At 31.8% G+C, this 21,889-nt stretch overlaps 2 protein-coding genes across 3 annotated transcripts in view; both read left to right on the plus strand.

Annotated features, from left to right (window-relative positions):
* The first annotated feature begins 1,349 nt into the window (after window positions 1–1,349).
* On the plus strand, window positions 1,350–8,517 carry LOC128883203 (female-specific protein transformer-like). Of its 2 annotated transcripts, none has more exons than XM_054135350.1 (10): window positions 1,350–1,476; window positions 1,951–2,293; window positions 2,679–2,860; window positions 4,907–5,017; window positions 5,172–5,268; window positions 7,070–7,117; window positions 7,205–7,378; window positions 7,457–7,589; window positions 7,661–7,823; window positions 7,894–8,517. In XM_054135350.1, the coding sequence occupies exons 2-10, from the start codon at window positions 1,953–1,955 to the stop codon at window positions 7,911–7,913; spliced, it is 1,269 nt and encodes a 422-aa protein (XP_053991325.1). In that variant the 5' UTR covers window positions 1,350–1,476; window positions 1,951–1,952; the 3' UTR covers window positions 7,914–8,517. The 2 variants fall into 2 exon arrangements, with proteins under 2 accessions (XP_053991325.1, XP_053991405.1); XM_054135430.1 differs by lacking the exon at window positions 1,350–1,476 and adding an exon at window positions 1,529–1,766.
* A 929-nt stretch (window positions 8,518–9,446) lies between these two features.
* LOC128877095 (protein pinocchio) overlaps window positions 9,447–21,889 on the plus strand; it is a 70,778-nt gene continuing 58,335 nt past the window's right edge. The window contains exons 1-2 of the mRNA XM_054124104.1: window positions 9,447–9,586; window positions 12,271–12,467. Of these exons, the coding sequence (XP_053980079.1) occupies window positions 12,323–12,467 (145 nt within the window). The 5' untranslated portion in view covers window positions 9,447–9,586; window positions 12,271–12,322. The remainder of the gene's footprint in view (window positions 9,587–12,270; window positions 12,468–21,889) is intronic.

Below are 21,889 nucleotides of genomic sequence, written 5' to 3' on the forward strand. Positions count from 1 at the left end.
AGAGTATTGTAACTTAATATATGTATAAGTATGATACACAATATTGGAAGTTTTAATTTATTTATTGCATTAAGTACTACAGAACAATACATAGTGTGACTCAATACATTATAGTTTAATTTGTACATTGGATAGTTAAGTATGAATTATGTATTACTTAAATATAAATTTGTCCTTAATTATTGAAGCTAAAATATAAACATGATATTTTTGTGTTGATATATTTATTTGTAAAACTAATGTATTTAATTTGTTTTTAGGAAATTCATATGTGATATCAGGTGTAGTGAGTTAAAACTGTAAATGAATATGAATATGCATCCTTTATATGTTGTAACTAATTGTAGAAATTGCGTCTGAAATTTGTTCATACTTATTTTTATTTTAGTAAACAAAACTGTTTTAACCCTGTTTGTGTATTCAAATGTTAATTTCTATTAATCTAATTTAGTCTATGTTAGAAGATAAGTTATTATTTTACCACACACACATTCAACAATATTCAATCTTGGTAATGCCTAGATCATGTCTGGCATAGGCAGAAATTAAGCAGCAGGGGAGTATTTAAGTAATATATTAGTAGAACTGTTACATTTAAAGATGTCTGTATATTCTGTCTGTCATTTCTGACATATTTATGTATACAATGTGTACCAATATCATGTTTCTATTCTAAGTTATATTGTTGTGGCGAAATTGTTATATTATCAAGCTTATATGTTATATTGTTTTACCGTTTTTATTATGTTATTAAATTTATTGTATATTATTCTGTTGTACTTATTTCAACCCGCAGTTTGCGTTATCGTTATGAATTTTATTATGGCGAAATATATGCGTTTCTGTTTTTAAAAATAGTGACTGATTGCTTTTAGACCAGTCATGAAACTTAATATAAGTCTGGCAAGAGTATGGTTAAAGTTATTGCAACGTAGGACTCGAACTTCATATTTTTTAAGAATTAAACATTATGAAAGCCCTCACGAGCTGTAGTCCCACAGATATGAGAGGTAAGGGATATACTGCAAACAAGATTAAAACAATGCAGGAGTCATGTGAGACAAAGTAATGATAAGAAGAGTTAAACTTTATCTTTGGGGGCCATTTTTGCTCTCCATCTTTGATTCTGATGCCTTTGAAATATGTTTGCTAGGACATCATTTCGAACAACTTTTCCCTATACATGGATGTGGCTGTCGGTGTTAGTTTTGGAGATATAATATTTTTTAACGATATCTCTATAATTGTCTATGCTTATCACACTCATTACATAATTGCGCACAAGATGGCGCCACTATTGCAATAGACTGTGGCAGTTCATGGTTATAATAAAGGCTCATCCATTCTAGACAGAAAAGTAGCGGTCAATACGGTTTACTACAAGGAGTTCAACGCATCGATCAGGTATATTTACCCTGTGCCTTGTAAGAATTTATGACTCTTTATGACGGAAGGGAAAACGGGAAAACAGACGCGGTGAGTTACGGTCGTTATGGCGGATATCTATTGCAATCTATTATAAATACAAGTATTGCCAAGTCCCGCATCCATTGGTTTGCTTTTACACGCGCTTGCATGCATTCACGTGCATTGGACGGTGCACCCATCATTTTATACTTTTACCAGTTACTACGCACCTAATATTTGGTAGTGTTTAGTTTTTACTTGATGAGTGATGAATTTTCAAAATCTGTACAGATTATTATAACTTTATTTGGTGTTTGTTTTAATCATTATTCGACATCTTTTTTCTTCACAATAAGAAGGTAATTTATTCTATATTAATCTATTATGAAATGCAAACATATACAAGTTTCATATGTTTCTAACCTTAAAGAAGATTTGTTCAGTTATTTCAGATTTTTTTCTTAGTTGAGATATTATTAATTGTTTAAACAGCGAAGTCTGTTGGTATTTATATAGGTAATTTTTTCATGTCGTATATTGTAGAAATGAAAAGAAGCATTTCAAGGCATTCACACTCTGCTGAAAGATCAACGTCATCGTGTCATGAAAATTACAACACATCTCTACGCTCAAGAACGGAAGAAGAGAGATTGCAGCGAAGACGCGAATGGAGAATCCAACAAGAATTACAACGGAAACATGAGATAATGAAGCAAAAAATGATTTTAGAATACGAAAGACGGCGTGCTCGTGAGAAAGGTTTACTACTGCCTAACCAAGAATTTTCATGTCGCAGTCGAAGTAAAAGTAAAAGCAAATCTCCGCATAGTCGACACAGAAGAAGATCTACATCTAATACTTCAAAGCCCTCTATACTCTCTGAAAAGTATGTATACATTCTGTGTCATAAGTAGAGTACGGATCTTTATGCAAAATAAAATCTTTGCAAATGTATCTACGAAAATTGAACCTAAATAGGAATTTATTTTCCTCTGCAAACATTATAATATGAGCTTTAATTACAATATGTTTTTACATTACATACTGTGTGCATTTTGTAGGTTCTTATATATTCTAATTTTCTATAAATGCATAAAAGTTCGCAGTCTAGTCATAAGTATATAGAAATAAAATACGTAGAAGGTAGATCAATACAGTTTTGAAAATTAAAAATTATAGTTTTAAGAATCAAATAGAAATTTATGAATAAAATATTGAATGTTAATAAATTTAAAATCAAATATCAAAGGAAATATATGATTATACTATAGGTTAGAATCATCGGAGGGATCAACACCTTTATTTAAGGGCCCTGAAGGAACAAAAATTAGCACAACAGAGCTACGCAAAATCAAAGTAGATATTCACAGAAAGATTCCTGGAAAATCAACTCCTTGCGAACTTCAACGTGATATTGTCAATCCTGAAGATGTGGTGCTTAAAAGAAGAGCTGGTAATGTGTTGCTTTTTACTATAATTTCCTAACAGGTTTTAGTCTTTGGTATTCAAGTACCATGGAAGGAAATAAACTCAACGTGGAAGATGATTACTTCTGGAGTTCTCTACAAATCGTGAACAGCATATTTAAGTTTCAGAGAATTGTATGCTTTCTAATGTAAACATGATAGCTCTGTGTTACATATTATTCGATACCATTAAAATTCGTTCAGTTCTCTTTTAATACATTTTTGAAATTTAGAGAAAGATTTTTAAAGTTTTACTTCTTCAAATGCAATGCTTGAAGAATGACAACTTTGTTTATCAACTTCTACGACCATGAAGATTATGGACTTCGACGTGATATTCTATTCTACACAATAGTCAAGAATTCACTCAGTCATACACTTAATTTGTGAGGTTAATATTTGTTTTTGATCCATCCAGGATATAGAATGTTTGGAATACAACGTTGGATCGCTCTATTGATCGGATAATGTGCATTGTGTAAGCACAACATTTTTTACTTTGAGTGTTTTAAAATTGCTATGCTTAACATATCTGTTGCTTCTTGCTTTAATAGTTATTTTTCTAATGAGTTTGCACAAAGAATTATCTTTCCACCATATTAATAATGCAGATTTAATATTTTATGGTAAAAAATAATTCCTCATGGAAAAATGTGTTTTTTTTACTTTTTCTGTAGTCACGTTTTGTGCATTCTCTTTGCATTCTGGTGTGGGAATGCGTGCATGTTTAAATATATTGATTTTTTAAATGCTTTATCTGCTAAAATGGAATTAGCTAAAAGACTCCCTCTGAAGATGTGTTAAGTCTTAAGGTTCTACAATGGAAGAAGCACAGTCAATTAGGTATTTGCAACAATGGAAGAGACAAACTTAATAATTAAAACTTAGAATTTTTTAATAAAAAATGCAAAAGTAAAATAGTTATATTGCGCAAATTTATATGATTTATTTTTATTATATTCGGTAAATTTAACTCAGTAATGTAATGCAAAATGTTACATAATTAAGTAGAGTTGAAAAATAAATATTCTTGTATGCTTAAATATGGATATTGCAAACGGATACAGAAAGGATGTAGTAGAATTATGAGGTTCTAGATCTACAACCTGGAAGATTTTTTAAACGTCTTGGAAGATACGGAAGCACCTTGGAAGATTTTATTATTTAATTTAAATAAAGAAGAATTCTTTTAACTAATTTTTTTTCAGAATTGCAATTGATTACACTCTATTTAGTTTGAAACAATTTAATTTGGTCAAACTTTATAGAAAAAGTTGTAATTTATTTTTCATTAATTTTCCAAATGATTGATTTTGACAAATTTGATCATACAGTCTAAAATTAGTAATTATTGTAAATATGCATATATTCAGTATGAAATATTGGTTATACTTAATGAAAAAATATATATAGGATATGTATACTGTATACTCCTTTTAATTTGAAAGAACAGTTCATATGATTTGTATAAAGAAATTATTATTATGCTTAAAATTAATTATATTAATTCAAAAAAAAATATTAGAAATAGAGCTTATGTTTAAGTAGTTCTGGAAAAATAGTAAAAATTCAACTTAAAGGAAGAATTCTTATATTTTCAAAAATTAATTTTGATCACAATATTTTATAAATCGCTTTCTGAACTTTATACCTGGTATTCAAGGAAGTTGTAAGCCATTTACTTCTAATTATGAATATTGTGAAAATGATTAAAAAGTAATTCTTATTTGGAAGAGAAAAGTATGAGCTCATACAAGTTTTTAGTGTGTAATATCAGATATATGTCACAAATAATATAAAATAGTGTCATTAGTAAAAATTATAATTTTTTTACTTCTGCAACTATTATTAAAAGCTGACTTAGTCAGTGAATTTACAATAAAATAACTTGGTTTACAATTGTTCAGAACTAGCCCATTTGAATTAGCAACCTTAACATCTTCAAGGTCTGTCACATTTGCTAGTATTGCTTATATGCTTGTTTTGTGCATATTTTAAACATTACTTGTATCAATACATTTGCATAAATGTAGGAGAGGGGGCCAAACCAATATTTGAAAGAGAAGAAATAAAAGGAACAACACTTGTAACAGAGGAAATCGAGGAACACCGTACAGTTGTAACTGTAAATAATGAAGCTTTAGGTATATTAATTATTTTCAATTTACAATTCTGAACATGTTTTATTAGAATGTGTAATATATACACCGCTTTATTACTTCTAAATCTTCGTTTTAAATCTTATTTTGTATGAGAATATTACTTTTGTTTTGCAAACATATAATTTTTTATTTTCAGAAAACAAGTCGAGTGCGTTTAAAAGGCGTTCAGCGTCTTTAAGTTCTGTAAGAACCCGAAGTCACAGTCCTCGACGCACAATATCTCGTCATTCCAGGTTTGTGCCTGTACTGGCAGTAATACTTTGCTAATCAAAGTTGTTACAATTAGCGATTAGTGTAAATAGTTATCCTTAAGTAGCATAAGTAACTTTGATTTACTTATACAATAAGATTTCAGTCTTGCAATATGGATATGCTTGTTCGTATATAGCTAATTTGTGAACGAATTGTAAAAATATTAATGTGAAAGTGTTCATCATTTTGAAGTAAACGTACTCGTTCATAAATTAGATTCTGTATACAAAAATTATGCTGAGTATTGCTATTGTATTTATACGAAGAGTATGCATGTTTGATCATTCTTAATCGATATGATCAAAAGGTATTTCATTATATCATTTCATATGATTCATAAATAGAGTTGGATACATTTTGATATGGATAGTCTTTTATTCGTGGCTCACGAACATTTCGAATAACTATTATTTGAATAAAAACATTTTATCTAGATATGTATTTATTCGTAAATATATAATTACATAAATGATAAAAGCAATATGGGTATAGAAATTCGATAAATATTAAAATACGTGTTTTGCACATTGTGTTTTGATGTATATGTGTTAAATGTTTTTTTAAATTTACATTATCTAATTTTTCTCTTTGTTTCTAGATTGTTGTGTTAGGCATGTTTTGTCTTATGTTACTACAGTTTGTTTTGTTCTAGCTTTACTAATGCTTCGCAAGGATATGGAGAAAGGACAAACAGATGGAATATGGACAAGATTTGCAATGTACTTGATTGTATGCACATGCTTGCTTATACTAATATCAATGCTTCTGCTATATCTTTTAGTATATCAACCTGTATATTTTTCTTAAGGATATTCCAAACATAAAATATTCTTTTCATATATAAATTTGAGTGGATTAAAATGAATAAGAAATTAATATTTTGCAAATAACATGGGTAACTTTGTTAATAATATTTTTTTGTTTAAATTGTTAGAAAATTATATAAATGAATTTGTCACACATTCATACTAAAAGTAAAAAAGAATTGTTATAATGTTATACGTATTAATTAATACAAAAATATTCTCCAGAGTCGATTAATACACACTAAAATATTTTAATTAAACCATAAATCGAATGTTTCATTGATATTTTGTATTTTTGAGTAAATATTTACTATTGAAACAATGAGTAATAATAATAATATTGAAAGGTAAGTAACTCAAAATTAAAATTAAAGAATTAAATGAAAGTATATCATAATAACATGGATAATATATGTTGTATTGCTAACTGATTGACATGTTCTTTATTTCATACTTTGCATAATACTTGTTAACAATTTTGTTGAATTTCCCAAGTGGAATTGTTTTCTATTTTTTTAAATACATTTTATATAAGCGCATTTTGAACTCAGCCTGCCTTTTTCTGCTTTTTAAGTGCTTTTATTACAATTTTGTAATTCCTGATTTTTAATGTGCTTTTGCTTATTAGTTTAATAAAGCTTAGTAATTAAATAATTACTATAAGTTATTATATAGAACATGTATAATAGAGTTTAACCTACATTACCTTTAACGTTTTTTTATTAAATTACAATAAAATAAATAAATTTTACTCAAATGTCAGTAAATTTTCGAAATTTTTTGAAAATGACATGCAATATAATGAAGTTAATATGGATATAGACAAAAAAAATATGGATGTCACACAGAGTATTGCATTACATATAAACATAGGTTAAGCATAGATGTAATAAACTAATTTATTGTTTTACAGTAATATAGATTCCAGAGAGTGTTAGAAAATTGAATTTCTTGTTAATTTGTTATTCTCTTACAGACATGAAGACTCAAAGTATGGCGATAAAGGTGGTCATAGAAGCGATAGGTAAAACTCATTGTGATTTTTATATTTCTCTAGTGTTTATAATTTTTTATATTTTTATTTCATTACATTATTACGCTACTTATTTAGGGGAAAAAATCGTAGTAGAGATGAGAGTAGAGAGTATAAAGAAAAAGATAGGCGGCGCACTCAATCCCATAACGTAGAGGAGGATCATTCACGGGAAAAAAGAAGAAGTCATCGTGATCATTCGCGTTCGAGGGAGAGAGAATCAAAACGATGGGATAGAGATTTTCATTACAGGTATATTATAGAATTTTTCAAACATCCTAGTTTACCAACTAAATTTTGAAACTATTATTGAAATAATAAACCATTTAGAGATGAGAGGTCTTATCGAGAGTATCGAGGAAGATCCAGAGAACGTTCTCGAGAGAGAAGAGATAGAGACAGGGAACGAAGGGTTCCTCCACAGCACTATATTGAACAAATTCCTGTTCCTATTTATTATGGAGTAAGTATTTTACATATTTACAAAATTTAATGATTAGGTGCATATAAAATTCCCATTTATTATTTATTCAGAATTTTCCTCCGAGACCTATAATGGTTGGACCTTTGGTTCAAATTCGTGGGCAGGGTCCTCTTGGAAGTAACAGACATCCTCCTATGATGGGACCCCTACGACCATTTGGACCACGATTTATTCCTGCTGATATGTATAGATTACGTCCACCTCTAAATCCTAGTAAGTATACATATAAACTTGGAATGATTATTAGACAAGACACTATGTTAATTATCTGGATTTTATACAGGATTTGGACCAATGTTCTAATCGATCTGTGATGAACGTATACATTAAATTAATGAGTAGCAGGTATATTTTATTATACAGTACATGACCACACAAACCAATCTATACTATGATTACTAAACATTTTATTGCATGTGGGAATACAATAGATTGCATTCTTAAATCCAGATTTTTACCATATTTTATTATTGTATGAGATGTTTAAATATGGTATAATTTTTCAACTGCCTTGTTATATTATAAGAATTACTTGTATAAAGCGTATACATGCACATCTAATTTTAGACATCAAATTACAAGACAAAGCGAGTTGATTTTCGCCAATTTTAATTGCTATTTAATTTTATACATCTATTCTGAGCGATACATAATGTGGGTCTAATTATGTAAAACTGCAAAAACGTGTTGTAATATCTGTAATATATTTTTATTAATTTTATGGAAAACTTGTTCATGTTTTAAAAATGCGATAATTATTCTTATGTAATTTTAATTAATTGGATAAATATAAATCATCAATCATAGGAAATGTTTTTAAAAAAATTTGATATTCCTATTGGGTGTATTTACAACGACCGCACTTGTATCAAATTGATGCTTAATAAACCTAGTTTAAATTTTACAATTGCAGATTTTATTTAAAATATAAACCTTCAATGACAAATTTTCCTCTTTCTTTAATTACGCAACACTAATAGCAAACGCGATTCATAATGTAGAGTATGATCTCGTAGCCGCAGGAGTGCTCCTGTTATGCGGCAACTTATACTAATAGTTTTGTCGAATCGGTTGCCATCTCGTAGGCGCAGGAGTGTCCCTGTTATGCGGCAACCTTACTAACATGTGCTTACACCCGCATGCGCTCTATATTTTATTTAAGTGAATTTTTCCCAGGCAGCGCTACAAACTTTGTACCAATTTTTATTACATAAGCTTGGACCTAAACAATCACCTATTTCGTTTCTGCTATAATTTAACCCCATGAAAATTGTAAATTCAGATCAATTCATTCTTGGTTTTGAACACAGTATCGTATGAGCACTTGTCCATAAACCCCACAAACTATGGGGCCCCATGCTAATTTGTGCAACGTTCCAACGTTGAATAAATTTCTGGCGGTATTGATTAGTAAAATTTGTCATTGCCTAGTATGTCAATCCTCAATTGGTAGAATCATTGGTAGCGGCCTTTGGGTCTTTTCTTTTTAGTGTACTATATCTAAACGACATAAATTTAATGAAGTGTCTACTGTACCCGATTTGTCTGGGGCCCACAATGTTGTTAAGACGGCCCTGTCCGGACCAGCACTTTCAACCGCGAATTACAAAACGTTTGTGGCCGGTAATTTGTCTCCATTTTTGCGTTACTTCTGACAGAGAAAAGCTTATCGTAATAAACTAAATATATTCGAAAGTTACGTTGATTAGGATTCATAACATGCAGTATTTAATAGCTTAATGACAGTCGGTAAAAGATTCCAATAGTTCTTGCTCGTGATTAGTTAACTAGTACGACAACGTGACAAATTTCCCACGTGATAGCGCGGTAAGTGTCAGTCGACCATCGGCCACCGGTACGTGCGGGTGATAAAAATATATTCGCGTCCTATCTCGAAATCATTCGAAATTGTAGTGTCAAAAGGAATCGTGAGACATTCGAAACATCAACACAATTCAACAGGAACTACAAAATAGGTATGCACATTGATCCTTCATTAAATATCAATATTCTTCATGAATTGTACAAAATTGACTACGTTGCATTCAGGTGCACTAATAAAACTGAATCAACGTTCAGGTCCAGCAATTTGTTTTATTGTTTCTTTACGAAAGTAGCGTCGATGTATAAGCTTAGCTACATGAATTCGCTGTTATGTTAAATGTAAAAATATAAATATTCAAGTTCATGTAACCTCGTACGATTAGTGTTTCCAAATGTATTAATAATACCTTTTGATGACGTGTAAAATGTGCATGTGCATTCAATGTAGCAGAGACAAGGAAAATTTGATTCGCAATAATGAATATTACAATTTATTTATGACATTCGATCAAATAGTGAGACTTTCATTTGTTCGATGTGGAAGATTTTGTTCTAAAATCGAGTCTCAAATTTCTATTCGATAAGTGACAAATAAATAATCGTTTATATTATATTTAATAATCGAAATGGTTATCTAGATACGGATTTCATCCAGGTGTCCCAAAAATGTTGTAACACCTTGAAAGAGGTGGTTCGGGAGGTGATTTGAAACAACTTTTTCCTTAGCGAAAATGTTGTCCGAGGCTTCGTTGAGGAGATATTAACGGAAAACACTGACCAATCAGAGCGCGAGTATGCCGATGGAGCGTAAGCTACGCGCTAGGCGGCTGCGCTCATACGCTACTGCGAGCGGTCCAACGGTATACGCGCGTTCTGATTGGTCAGTGTTTTCCGTTAATATCTCCTCAACGAAGCCTCGGACAACATTTTCGCTAAGGAAAAAGTTGTTTCAAATCACCTCCCGAACCACCCCTTCCAAGGTGTTACAACATTTTCAGAACACCCTGTATAGCATACAGTTCGATTTACAACAATCGATAGATTTGTCTGAATTCACTAGTTGATCGAAATTACGCTGTAAGTGTTAGGTGGTATTTATGAATTGACGCAAGATGGCACACATTTTTCACGAGTGCTTTTATTCAAAACAAATATTACATATGTTAAATTTAAGTCGCAAAAAAGTATAGATTATTTAATAAACGTTTCGATCTTAAATTGTCTTTAGTACAAAATTGCACACTACTGTATAATAATAAAATCGTACACCACCAAAGTGCAACGTTTTTAATAAACTTCTCGTAAAACACATAACTGAAGAATGTCACGAAATGGAACAGAATCGAAAAGAATCGAAACTTCTACGTAATACACAGTTAATTCCTTCCTTCAAATTAGTAAATATATTCAAAATATTATACGATATACTGGATACATTGCAATTAAATGGTAAACTAGACGTAGTCGCCAAGAACTTTACGATTGATGTAACCTTAAATAATATAACTGAACAAAAAAAAAAATAGTAAAGATATGCAAGAGAAGAAAAAGTAGAGAGACATAACTTATCGAGAATAACGATAGCAATGAAATAGGTACAAATTAAAGATATGTATAGTGTGTAGTTCATAGCAAAGCAATAAAGTGAATTTGAACCAATGAACTCTTTCGCTTCAAGTATTTCTTCTTGTTCCTGTTGTAGCGGTTATCGCCAACATTTTCTACGACGCGTAATATCTGTTAGTACCTGCCATGTATCTTTGATCACGTTGATCAGTACAGAGATAAATGAAAGTGATAGCTGGTGTTAATTGGCTTTTATTAGTTAATCGATGCGCTCACTTCTACTCGGTCAGCAATGTATTTCGTTGAAAACATTAGGCTCCTCTCTTTTTTATGTTTTATAAAAATCGGAAATATAAATAAACGGTATTTATTAAATACCGTACCATCGACAACGCCACGATGCATATCAAGTGCGTATTGCAATAGATTATTACCAGCCTGCGGATTTGATACATTAATTATACGTAGACTAATATACATACATATTATAATAAACAGATGTCGAACGTAACCGAAAAGTATGTGCACCTATGCAAAATGAAATAATAATTGTACAGTATGTTCGACATATTAACATTATGTGTATTTTATTTATGTTTTTTATAGTATTGTACCGCATAAATAATCCGCAGTTTAATAATTATGAAACAGATTAATTTTTTTTTTAAACATTAAAAAATGTTAATGTTTTTAATTCATAGTTGTTTTGTTTTCTTTTATCCATGGGCACGATAGCACCGATCGCCTTAAGAATTAAATAATTTCAACGCATCACGAAAGAATTCGAACGCATGTTTGTCAACATGCGTACGTTTTACCATTTTTTTTTTTTTTGTATTCGAATATTCCAACACTTCGGTCGTTTAGGTATTCGCAGAATATAAGTTCTGATACCGGATCGCCTTAATGAAGGCACAGTTTTTTGTCTAAGATAAAAACATGAATTCCTCTTTTTCGTTTTTACCCTAGCGTTGGCAAACGAATGGTGTTACAAAATGACTGACACGAATATGTGCATATCATGAATTTTCGTTTTCAACAGTTTTTATTTTTGAAAATTGGTTTTTTTAAAAGTTGGATAAAAAAAAAATGTTAGAATCACCATTAAGATCCCTTCTTGTAAAAAGAAACTGATTCTTTGCGTTTCACGAATTCGTCGAAACGCTTGCGTTCGCAAGCTACCTATTTATTAACGTAAAATGACCACGTCTGATTATTAATAAATTTAATAAATAAATAAATCGAGAATAAATTTATTCTTGATTTTCAGTTTTCGGAACACTCCGGTACTGAAGATCGACTCGCCATATATTTGTAGGACCATGGAGAACACGATGACGGAATTCGAGGAAAGTGTATCGTTCGACATCGATGATCCAGACTTCGCCCCTTCGAATTCCCGCGCTATTGCTCACAATGTTCTTCGTAGCGTACAATTTACCGACATTGCATTCGGTATCAACAAATGTAAGTAGATTCACGGTTAATTGTTTACAGCTCACGTCGGATTCGCTGCAACGCCAGCGTGCTGCACAACGAGGAGTACAAATGATTGCGAATCAGTCATTAGAATAGATTGTGAGACGGGAAGTTTGATAATTGATACACACTGAAAAATTGTAATTTTTGCATAAACGAAGTTTATGATAATCTAATCGCAGGGACCTTTTTCATTTTGTTCAAAGAACGGTTTTAAGTAGGGTAACGACGGCCTTTCGAAATAAGTCTGGTTATTTACAGTGGATGTAGAATGTATTCGTACACCGATCTTCACAAGTGAATGAAGAAAATTAATCAATTATTTCATGGCTTTAATTATGAATTCTCGTAAAATATTTAATATAATTTTCATTATCGGAAATGAGTTAATACATAAATTACAAACATTACTCCAGAAATAGTTTGCCATTAGGAGTGCATCGTTATTATTTATTTATCTCCGCACCAACAACTAAATTTCAAGGCAGAAAGTTAAAACGCAATTTACAATTTCAATTTCTTTTGTTTGAAGTTGATGATCGAGAATGCGTATGCCTCGAGTCGGATATATTCTTAAACAGTACTCACGGATATTACGTATCCCAAAAGCTTATCGCATTGTTAACTGCCAGCTGATATTTTATCACGTACGAGATCGTATTACGTTGGATGACTACAAAGCTTGTAGTGACACTAATGTCAGATTGCATCCTTCTGATTCCTGTTTCTTTCTTCTTCTTTTTTTTTTTTTTTTTTTTGGCAAACTACCTTGACAAAGGAAAATAAATTTTAGCTGAAAAAGATGCTTATAAGGAAGAGAAGACTGTTTGCGCGGCATTATTATCCTTAATTTTAATTTGACATTAATTTATTATTGTTATTTCTACCAATGTATTCTAACTATGTTGCCCTATAAACCTAAAAATCCTATTTCATAAAAAATTCATAATAATTTAATATTTTTAATATGCATGTCGACCATATTGGATCCGCCATTTTGAATTTTGCAATTCTGATACCAGATTCGTAATTTGCGGCCCAAATAACCATAAAATGCCAAGTTTCACGAAAATGTAACAACTTTTTACTATACGTGTCGGCCATATTGGATCCGCCATTTTGAATTTTGCAATTCTGATACCGGATTCGTAATTTGCGTAAGTAGATTAGTAAAACTGCTATATATTGTAATTTAACAATCTTTACAATCTAGCTACAGATTCATCGTTTGATATTATTAACTAGTCTTCTTTTTTTAAAAATTTTAAGCCTCCGAAGGGGCGCCACGCTATAACCTTGCCCGGGGCGCCAATATTGCTAAAACCGGCCTTGGTGACACCTGGGTGGCAAGAATTCTAAGGACGCTCCTGAACGGACCGTGTTGCTTGGCTTGTGGCTCTATTATTATCGTATATTAGGACGTGAAAACATGCACAGTCCGCGATCCAGGAACTCGATATACGGACAAAATTGGATCCACGTGTATATCAGCTTTCTGCCTGAGAAATCGGCCTCGCAGTCGGTGTTCCGTTCTGCACAGTCGATCGCAAATGGTATCGTGCGTCTGGCGCGTGCGCTAATCGCATAGATAATGGGTCTCCTTTGTCCAACTGCGAGTGCATCTCGTTTGCAACGTGTGTTCAGTGACACTGTAACACTGACCTGTTGCTCAATGACGAATCATTAATTTTTGTCGCGATAGTGTCGTGTAGGGTCGTGATTTACAATCATTACGTTTCATAATTACCTTGAGGTATTGAGATCCTCAAAATACACCCCCACGATTGACTATCTGAACTTTCGAGTCGAAGAACAATACGTTACAAGTTCAAAATAAATTATTTCTGAATAATTTAAAAATTCTAAGAACTACTGATAATTCTAAAATTCTAGAACTATAGATTGGGGAACTAAAAATAATGCAAAATAAAAAAATTCACCGAAAATATTTGAGAATTTTATTTCTGAATAATTTAAAAATTCTAAGAACTACAGTTAATTTTAAAATTCTAGAACTATAGATTGGGGAACTAAAAATAATGCAAAATAAAAAAATTCACCGAAAATATTTGAGATGTGGCCAACATTAACGAAAAATAAATAGTCTAAGCGAGAATGGGGTTCCGCATCAATAGCACCGAAACCTTACTCTCGCTTGGACAAGCAATACTTTTCTCGATTAACGGATAACGAGAAAAATCCAACATATAATGATTTATTCATGACGCTTTTTCGATTAAACAGTTTCATTTGTATGTATACGCCGAGAAACATTTAATTCTGTTATTAAAAGTCTATAAAACGAAATGTAGCGCGAGGCAACGTTGCGGAAACGAACGCAAATCACAGCCGATTGATGTCTTGACCGTTAGAAATTGGTGAATTGTGCTTCAAGTTGCAGAGGTCAATTTGTATAAATTCGAGTTGTTGATGCAAAGAGGTTTTATGCGTAGTTTCGAGTTAACTTTTGTTTATTTTTTTAGTTATCTAAATTTACAAAGGGAAACTAATAAAGCTTCGATTTACAGAGGTTTCCGACTTAACCACTTCTCAGCCTTGAAATTTTCTAATTTTCTAAATTTTCTGTACAAACATTCTTCAAAGTCGGTGTGTTGAAGTTGGGTAATGTTTCTTGTCGTTTCCATAGCTGTTTTCGTCGGAAGGTTACTGTGAATTCGCCTTTACTTGTTACGTATATTTGGCTTCACAATGCCTTAATTGATTCGAATCGAGAGATTTAACCCTGTACAGTTCGTCTCTGACACGCAATAAATTATTCGTAGGTCAGACTTACAGATTTGTTCAAATAAGTATAGTATATTCGTTTTCCCATATAGATTGTTCATATTGTTACTAGTCAGTCCATTTTTTCCATTTCATATATTTTAAAGAGTGCTTGGTCTATAAACCTGACTATTATACTTAATACATCTAAACTAGCCAGTGTTACACCACTGAAGAATAGTAGACTTTTATACCTACTGTTACCATGTAACTATGTTTTATTCTTGAAGACATATTACAATACATTTATAGGTGTATTTGGATACTGACCATTTTATCTCGCCTTATTGTTAGAGATAATTTTAAAAAGTAAATTATTTTCGTCATTACTGATGATTAGTTTTACAAAATGCAATTATTTTTTTATGTCGTAAACAATTTTCGATAAATTATATTAAACGAATTTGCACACGTATCTTCATATGAAAATTCTTATAAAAGATCAAACATGTGTGTGATTGAATATATTTAAATATATTTGTATATATTTATTTGAATGTATTTTAATTGAGGTTAGGTTGAAAACAGCCTCGAGTAGATGACGAATAAAATAAACGTATAATAATTTATCCGTGATATTTATTTAATCGAGCAATACAATTTTTAGTTTACTGTAAAATATTTCACGATACAAGTTCTAATCTTCATTTAAAAAAATGGATAAACAGATAAACATTCGTTTATTCTTTATTCGTTATTCGAAATTTGTTCCTGGATTGGAATTTTATTCATCTCTGGAGGCGAAGTTACTATGTCACGGCTTGTCGAAGGAGAAATTAATAAAGAATGAGAACGAGTGGAATACTACGATTAATAAAAATTATTCCGTCGGGAGGACAAAGTGTTTCTTCATTGACCCAAAGTAAACAAACGTTTCACATGTTACAACTCGATATGATTTATTGCTACGTGGACTAACGCACGAGCTATATATTTGCTATTGGAACGAATAATTTCAAGGAAGACTGAAATTAATGTCTTATAACACTTGGAAGTAAAATTATCTCCGTTAGATTTTTCATATATTTAATTTTTACCGATACAAGATTACGAATGTACAAGAGGCATGTGAGCAGCGTGTTGCTATAAAATACCATGCGATTCCTGGTAGCGATCAAGGTAGATTGTTCCTCTAGCAGTTGCTGGTGAAAAATTTTAGCTATAACTCATTTAGGTTGAATCACCTTCCTATGGAAGCAAGTAGTGAAAAGCATCGATCGCCGAGGTTACCGGATGATACACTTCAATAGGTTTCTGTTTTAATACCATTTAAGCATTTTTACACGACTTTAAAATTCAAATTATACAATAGAGACTGTTCATAAATATTTCATTAGCTTCTTCGTGCAAGCCTTTAATTAAAAGACTATTGATTATGTTAACTTTATATAGACACAATACTACAATGATGATTTATTCATTTGATAGAATAGGCTTTAAATTGTGAATAAAGATACATGTCTTAAGTACGAGGAATTCAATTTAATTATTAAATATATGAAATAAACTAAACTGGGTAGTTGGGTATCTATATCATTAGTGTCATTATAAAATATTATTTTTAGTGAAAGCTTATTGCAAACAGTACATACATTTGGCTTCAATAGTGTAAGTAATAAATAAGACGTAAACAGCCCCATTCATTTTCTCTATTAATATATCATTTCTAGAATGATTCAGAAAAACTTTACTACTTAAATATTGTAACCCAAAAACTGTTTATAGTTCCAACTATATTCATATTTCATTATTTTTCATTTTTATTGACTTTTCTTCTGTAAAGTTCAATTGAAAAGTCGCATTCAATTTTCTGTATCCATTTGTTATCAGCACTTCGTACAGCAGTGTTCTTCATTATCTACAATGTTGTTTTCGCTGTTACTGCTAGATGGGGATAAAAGTCTGTTTTCATGATAGAACGTATTGCGAGAGCAGCTGCAATTCTATTGTATTTTTCCTAACCTATATTTTCAATTTCTACATACATCACTGTCACAATTTTGCTACAGATTGTAATAATTTGTGAACACACTCATACTTACAAATGTATTTGTTAGTTGATCGACATTTCAAAAATTGTCGTAATTTTTTATTGCGACAATGTGCTATATCGTATATCGTTATTACGATATTATTAAGGATGTCTCGTCGTACAGTACTACGACCTTTAAACAGCTCTTTACGTTTGCACAATTCTTTTCACGACTTCAATGTCTGACGAGATACGGGGAATTTTGTAAGAGTTCAGTTTGTTATTGCGATTCTTTATCTGGCAGCGTGGAAGTCACGCGATGGCTTCGTTCGTTTACACACATTCGCACTTTCGTTCTGGTGTCGTGATGGAAGAAACGTAGGATATTTTCGGTCGACCGTTTACTCAACCAAACTTCCGTTGACTCCTTTATGACATACAATAATGTTGAATACATTGTGCAATTTTTATAACGATATTGTCATTTCATTTTCCATAAATGCACATACCTTTCGATTATGTTTAGCATGCGTCTATTATATTAGTTTCATGCACAAAATCCGCAGTCTAGTAATAACTTTTGTGGTATTTTCCGGCGATGTTAATAATTGTTTTAATTGTTAAATTTTGTCCAAATATTGTTTTCTGTCCAGCGTATCACATTGTATACGTTCCTTAAAAACGATTCCTACTTTCAACACAATTTATCATTTTATCGCCATTTGGTAGCAAACTATTGGGTTGTCCCAAAAGTTTCTTTCGTAATTCGCACTCAATTATTTTGTGCGGTAGTGTTTATATAAATAGACAATCTAATTTCTTAGATGTTGATGTTGTAACAGTAATGCTAATAAAATATTGTGTATGTATTACTTATTAATAAAACGAAAGAAACTTTTGGGACAACCTAATACTTTGAAAACAATACTTTCGTGTAATATTACGATTCAAATTTTGCCGCGCGTTAGACTATCCCTAGAGTTTTTCTGTCTCAAGAATTTGGCAACGCTGCCTCGTAACCGATTTAGTGCCGATCTTACTGTTAGAAATTGCAGGGGTTTATTTGAACATTATTGCAGGACTTAAACTTTTGTGTAGTGGCAATTTTAGTTGGTTAGACTAGAGTAAATTATTGTAGCGCGGCGGATACATCTTGGGCAGGGCGTCATTGGGGATCATTGGTTCAATTTGCTTCGAGCTGGCCTTAATCTGAAAATATGGGGACACGAAACATGAAAGAAGAGAATAATCGCCCTCGTACAACACCGTAAATTGCCCCTGTATACCGTTTTGATATGCCCTTGTATAACACGGTGAACCGACCTCGTGCAACACTACGAATTGTTCATACGTGACATAGTAAATTACCCTCTGTTGCAGGACCCAGAATAAACTTTACTGCACTGAGTACATGTATTACTTTATTATTTTGTTATAAACGCATATTAGCGAGGTGGCGTCCGAATTCGTACTGGGGAGTCGTTCATCGCATGCTCGTAGACGGAAACGTTAAACAAAACGATTGACGACACCTCATAGGTCGTTATTATAGATATAGATACGTCGGTATTATATTACAATATCTCTACACCCTCGTATACCACGGTGAATTGTTCCTCGTATAACATTCTATAATAATTTCATCTTTTATTACGCCATGAATTTAGTTGAAAATCGTAGACTTGGAATAAATCTGAGGTTTGTAGATATATAGGGTCTCCCAAAAATGTTGTAACGCCTTGAAAGAGGCGATTCGGGAGGTGATTTGAAACAACATTTTCCTTAGCGAAAATGTTGAAGGAGGCTTCGTTACGGAGATATTAACAAAAAAACCCCGACCAATCAGAGCGCGCGTATACCGGTGTATCGCCCGCGGTAGGCGTGGCTACGCGCTAGGTGGCTGCGCTCATACGCTACCGCGAGCGCTCTATCGGCATACTCGCGCTCTGATTGGTCGGGGTTTTCGCTTAATATCTCCTCAACGAAGCCTCGGACAACATTTTCGCTAAGGAAAAAGTTGTTTCAAATCACCTCCCGAACCACCTCTTTCAAGGAGTTACATCATTTTTGGGACATCCTGTATTTTGAATTAAACTTGTTAATGTAACATTAATAATCGGTGAAAATGTATAACGTTTTGCATGAAACGTAATTAAACGTTGTACTCCTTCTCAAATAAGGTTTCTAGATTCGTCGATACGCTTTTACTTCTTGCACTATTAAATTTTGCTTGCATCGAAACTTATGTACATATTTTCACTTTCATCTCCGATATTCCAATATTCGATATGTGTCGCGAAGTTACTATATCAAGAAACGCGTTACGAGGCTATTAATCACGTTTCATTGTTAAATTCTGTTTTTGTTCGACAACGTTTATCCTCTCTTTATTCATGAATAGTAGTGACGCAAAAGATTGTAATTTGTAATTAATACAGCATCTGGCGTTCGTAATATTATACGTCAATATACATACTATTGTGTTGATTAGTTTGATTTAACTGTTTCTTCCAACAAATCATTTATTATTTATTGCACAATCATGTAACGCGAGGCGTTTATGATTCCATCGATAACTTCATTCTATCGTCGTATGTATGTTTTATTGTTAGTAAAATATTGCCAGAGGCCAATAAAAAAATTTCATTTTTAATAATTGCTAAAAATATACAAATTTTGCTTCAATATTTCTCTAACTCTACTTTGGGGGTTCATTATGATTTCTTTTTTTTTACTTGATAAATGGGACAAGGCTTCAGTTGTTATCGGTGCAAATATGTTGAATTTTTTGTATTTGGTTTTGATATTTATATATCAACTTTTGGTATTTATTTTCTACTTTGAACTGCTGATTCGATTAATCTTAACGTTTCTTACACCGAGACAATTACTTCCATTTAGATCACGCGTATGAAGATGCAATTTGTTGCACACTTACTTCGACGTGTGTAAGTTGTTGAACATAAAAGACACGTTCAATTTCGTCTGTCCGTACTAGTTGTGGCTCCCTCTCTATTAAATTGAAATTAGCACGCACACGTGTATGAGAATGGGCTATTTCCTTAAACGAAGGAAGTGAGCAAGTGCCTAACCTTCCCTCCATCAAGAGTCAAAACATGAATGGTGATTCGTGTAGAACGTAGTATTCATGTGATTGACACGTGCTACTTCTTTAGTAAATCGATTTTAAGTGGTTCTACATGGCTTTGATAGATCATTCCTTAAACTTCAGACCTGAGTGGGAAATTGTTTGAACGAATTCCTATTTTAATAATCATTTGAATGCGAAAAGATTGCTTCTCATTTATTTTCCTTCTTGATATTTAAAAATGTTTAAAAAATTATTTAAAGCAACAACGTCATTTGGTAATAAATAAACCACTGTTTATCCGTTTTCTATTTAATAAAAATACAAATTTGGATTATAGAACTCAAGTTCGTTCCATTAAATAATGAAATTATATCTTATCTCTATATCTTTGTTCGTCGTCTCATATTTAAATAAAATATTGCTAATCTCTTTTTTTTTTTTTTTTTTTTGAGGAATAGAATGAGCTCAAGAATTTACAGACGGCTGTTTCTAATTACTAGGCTGCACATGTTCATGCAAATTCATATCTTTATAAACATAAATTAAATTCAATTAAAAGAAATTTAAATTAAGGTATGTTTTGACTTGTAAATATTGTAACACGTATTTTATTTCCTATATTTTCTATATTTATGCGTTTATTGTATACGTTATATTGCTTGTATATTTCTGAATATTTACATTTGTTAGTAACTCATTAGTTTGTACAACAGTAACAGTACAAACATGAAAAGAGAATTTTTGTTTTAATTGTTTCTACCTGAGTTTTCCCATTGCAAAATAGAGCTCCCGTATGCTTCCATGCACATGGTTTAATAACGTGCTAATAAATTGTACTTATATTTAGTCTCTAAGCGGCAGACGTGATTATAAATAGCTACGAGGCTCGGCTTAGTTTCAGTTTGCCAAACTAATTATGTATGTCTTACGATGAGCCCTGTTCGCAAGTTCGTAGACTGGTTCTTAGAAGATCGTATTGGGGTTTTTATTTTATTTTATTATTACTTACTATATGCTTTCAGATAATTTAATTTGTCTATTAATTGTGCATATCCTTGTCTTCTTATATTTTTTTTTATTTTCATATTATTGGATTGCCGTTAACATGAAATTCTATGAAAATATCTAGAAATGCAAAAATATATGAAATATCAACAATAATATACGTACATGTTACACCGTTTATGAAATAGGACAAACTTTTATTTAAACTTGAATACTTTTTGTTGTATCTATGAAAATATGTATTTGCATAATCATCCGCGTTTCTAAATAGTTTCTCGTGTCCGAAAAAACAGAAAGTACGCGATTGTTCGACGACGTGTCTGCGCCAGCTGGGACACGACAAAACGACAAATAGGTTCGCGCACCGTTCGCTTTGTGTTTCGATTTCGACGGAAATATACAGGGTGTCCTAAAAATATTGTAACACCTTGAAAGAGGCGATTCGGGAGGTGATTTGAAACAACTATTTCCTTAGCGAAAATGTTGTCCGAGGCATCGTTGAGGAGATATTAACGGAAAACGTCGACCAATCAGAGCGCGAGTATGCCGGTGGAGCGC

This window comes from Hylaeus volcanicus, chromosome 1 (assembly GCF_026283585.1).
Source record: "Hylaeus volcanicus isolate JK05 chromosome 1, UHH_iyHylVolc1.0_haploid, whole genome shotgun sequence".
NCBI lineage: Eukaryota > Metazoa > Arthropoda > Insecta > Hymenoptera > Colletidae > Hylaeus > Hylaeus volcanicus.

Bases quoted from the DNA above. Each gene is read 5' to 3' on its own strand.
- LOC128883203 (XM_054135350.1), top strand. From the start codon at position 1,953: ATGAAAAGAAGCATTTCAAGGCATTCACACTCTGCTGAAAGATCAACG. The intron at 5,269-7,069 runs GTTTGTGCCTGT...ATTCTCTTACAG, and splicing joins ACAATATCTCGTCATTCCAG to ACATGAAGACTCAAAGTATG. The intron at 7,590-7,660 runs GTAAGTATTTTA...TTATTTATTCAG, and splicing joins CTGTTCCTATTTATTATGGA to AATTTTCCTCCGAGACCTAT.